At 55.6% G+C, this 2,313-nt stretch overlaps 3 protein-coding genes across 3 annotated transcripts in view, besides 4 other annotated features; all 3 read right to left on the minus strand.

Moving 5' to 3' along the window:
• Tco025E_06879 (putative NRBD1) overlaps positions 1-479 on the minus strand; it is a gene marked incomplete at both ends in the record, with an annotated part of 537 nt that extends 58 nt beyond the window's left edge. The window contains one exon of the mRNA XM_029373747.1: positions 1-479. This exon is cut by the window's left edge and continues 58 nt beyond it. Coding sequence (XP_029226142.1) covers positions 1-479 — 479 coding nt within the window.
• Positions 480-576: 97 nt separating this feature from the next.
• Positions 577-609: a microsatellite.
• Positions 610-814: 205 nt separating this feature from the next.
• Positions 815-1,573, minus strand: Tco025E_06880 (holo-[acyl-carrier-protein] synthase; the record flags this gene model as incomplete). Its single annotated transcript, XM_029373748.1, has 1 exon — positions 815-1,573. The coding sequence occupies one exon, from the start codon at positions 1,571-1,573 to the stop codon at positions 815-817; it is 759 nt and encodes a 252-aa protein (XP_029226143.1).
• A 78-nt stretch (positions 1,574-1,651) lies between these two features.
• Positions 1,652-1,680: a microsatellite.
• Positions 1,681-1,690: 10 nt separating this feature from the next.
• Positions 1,691-1,736: a sequence feature (A-rich).
• Positions 1,737-1,832: 96 nt separating this feature from the next.
• Positions 1,833-1,867: a sequence feature (A-rich).
• Positions 1,868-1,877: 10 nt separating this feature from the next.
• Tco025E_06881 (putative NRBD1) lies at positions 1,878-2,313 on the minus strand (the record flags this gene model as incomplete). The annotated part of the gene is made up of 1 exon (XM_029373749.1): positions 1,878-2,313. A coding segment is annotated over one exon (436 nt), but the record flags the coding sequence as incomplete, so codon positions are not given.

A 2,313-nucleotide genomic window follows, 5' to 3' on the forward strand; every position in this document is an offset into this window, starting at 1 on the left:
TCAGGCTTCGGGGACGTCTTGGCAGGAACGACAGTCACAACGCTGCCCATCACCTCCTTCTCGTTGAAGAGATCGATGGCCTTTTTCACAGCCGCCGCGTTCTCAAAGAAGACGATGGCGTAGCGGCGACGACGCACCCTCACCCCGACAACGTTGCCGGCGCCACTGAAGACTGCCTTGGCGTCGTCCACAGAGCCCTGGCCCCAGTTCTTCACGTACACGCCATGGTGGCTGCCGGCTGCCGGGCGCTGCTTTGTCTCCTTCACGGCGGCGGGCTTCGGCGCGCCAGCCGCGGGCTTCGGCGCGCCAGCCGCTGACTTGGGCGCGCCAGCGGCGGCCTTGGGCGCGCCAGCGGCAGCCTTGGGCGCAGGGGCCTTCTTCTCAGTCTTTGCCGCGGGAGCCTTCGCGGCGCCCTTCTTCTCGCCCTTGGGCGAAGAGGCCTTGGGCGAAGAGGCCTTGGCAGCGGACTTGGCGGGCATTACCCTTTGGTTTTGTTACTCGAAGTTCGAGGTCGGATTTTTGCTAACTTGCTTCAGGGGTTAACATGGCAAAAAGGAAGGTGCAAAAGCAAGATCTTATATATATATATATATATATATATATATATATCTTTATTCGTCTCTGTTACATTTGTTTATATATCCTTTCTCTCTTGCCCTCTTTAACAACTCCTTTTTTTTTTTTTTTTGGGGGGGGGGGGGCTCTTGCTGCTGTCTTGTTGCGGTTTGCGGCGTTCATGGCTACGCCAAGCAACACCGCCGTGGTGCAGCCATACGTCGGGCAGGCAACAGCACGCGCTAGACGCGGGTAGGCACTAGCGTCGCCGGGCTCTGGGGCAGGCAGCCACAACAGTCACGAATGGTCGCTGCTCCCCTGACGGCAGCCGCAAAAGATGCGGCCACAAAGAGACGAAAAGGTTCGAGTGGAGGCCAACGGAGTGCAGCGCCGCACGTCCAATTCCCACGACGTGTGCCTCAAAACGCTCGGGAAACAGCGCCACTGGGCCCCGGAAGCACTCCAGTGGGAATGAACGCCCCGCGATGCCGACAAGCTTAACGCAGCACTCGCGAAGACCCCAGTGTTGCGCCAAAACGACATCAACCGGATCGGCACAGCCGCCGTACGTCCTCTTGACCTTCGCCACGTCAACGGCGTCCAACGCGGCTGGCTGACAACGCGGCATCCAACGCGCGCCAAAATGGGGAAACCGCCCCCGAACCTGAGCTACCCGGCTCACATCCACCACGTCCATGCCGAAGGCAAACGGCACGTTATCCCGCCACGCCACGGCGCCACCAACTGCATCCTCATGAGAAAGCGAAAGAGTGGCTCCGTATTGCCGCGCCTCCTCCCTCGCACCCACAAAGAAAACGGAAGCGTTCAGTGAAGATGAGAGGGCCGCAGACGCCGCTAAACGGGAAAGGACGTAGGGCAGTTGGTGATTCACGTGCAATAATTGGGCTCTTTTCCTCAATTCGGGAGAAATGCATTCAGACAAAACCGGCGCAACAGCCAAAAAGGCGCTGACACCGGTGTCCTCTCCCAAGACCTTGCTCAGCCGTTGTAGACTCATCACGGCCGTGCGGAGCCGTCAAGACGAATTTTGACGCAGCTGCACTAAAGAAAAAACGTAAAAGTGCCAGCCAAAAGCATATATATATATATATATATGTTTATATACAAAGGAGAGAAACAAAAACAAAAGTAGCAGCAAAAAGCAGAGAAATAAAAAAAAAGTGACACACACACACGCATGAAAGAGCCGAAAACACACATATGTGAATGTGAAACATGTAGTGAGTAAATGTTTACAGGTAAACGTTAAAAATGGGAAAAAATGAAACAAAAATAAAAAAAGTAAAAACAACACTTTACTCTCACTTCTTGTGGGCCTGCTTCTTGTTGAAGCTGTGGGCGTCCATGAGAAGCTTCGCACGCTCTGCACGAGCCCTCTCCTTGGCAAGGGAGCGGGTTGACAGGGCAACGCGAAGCTGCTTGCCACGGAATTCCACGCCGTTCTTCTCCTTCACCACCTTCTGTGCGGCGACGGGAGAGTCCAGGTAGACGTATGCGTAGTTGTTGCGGTAAGTGCGCAGGCGCAGCACCTTCAGGCCCGCGAAGAGCTCACGAATCTGCTGCTTCGTCGTCGACGCGCGGAAGATGGGAGAGACGAACACAACCGAGGAGTTCTCATGCGGGTCAGGCTTCGGGGACGTCTTGGCAGGAACGACAGTCACAACGCTGCCCATCACCTCCTTCTCGTTGAAAGAGATCGATGGCCCTTTTTTCACAGCCGCCGCGTTCTCAAAGAAG

This window comes from Trypanosoma conorhini (genome assembly GCF_003719485.1).
Source record: "Trypanosoma conorhini strain 025E chromosome Unknown Tco_14.4_contig_00491, whole genome shotgun sequence".
Taxonomy (NCBI): Eukaryota; Euglenozoa; class Kinetoplastea; order Trypanosomatida; family Trypanosomatidae; genus Trypanosoma; species Trypanosoma conorhini.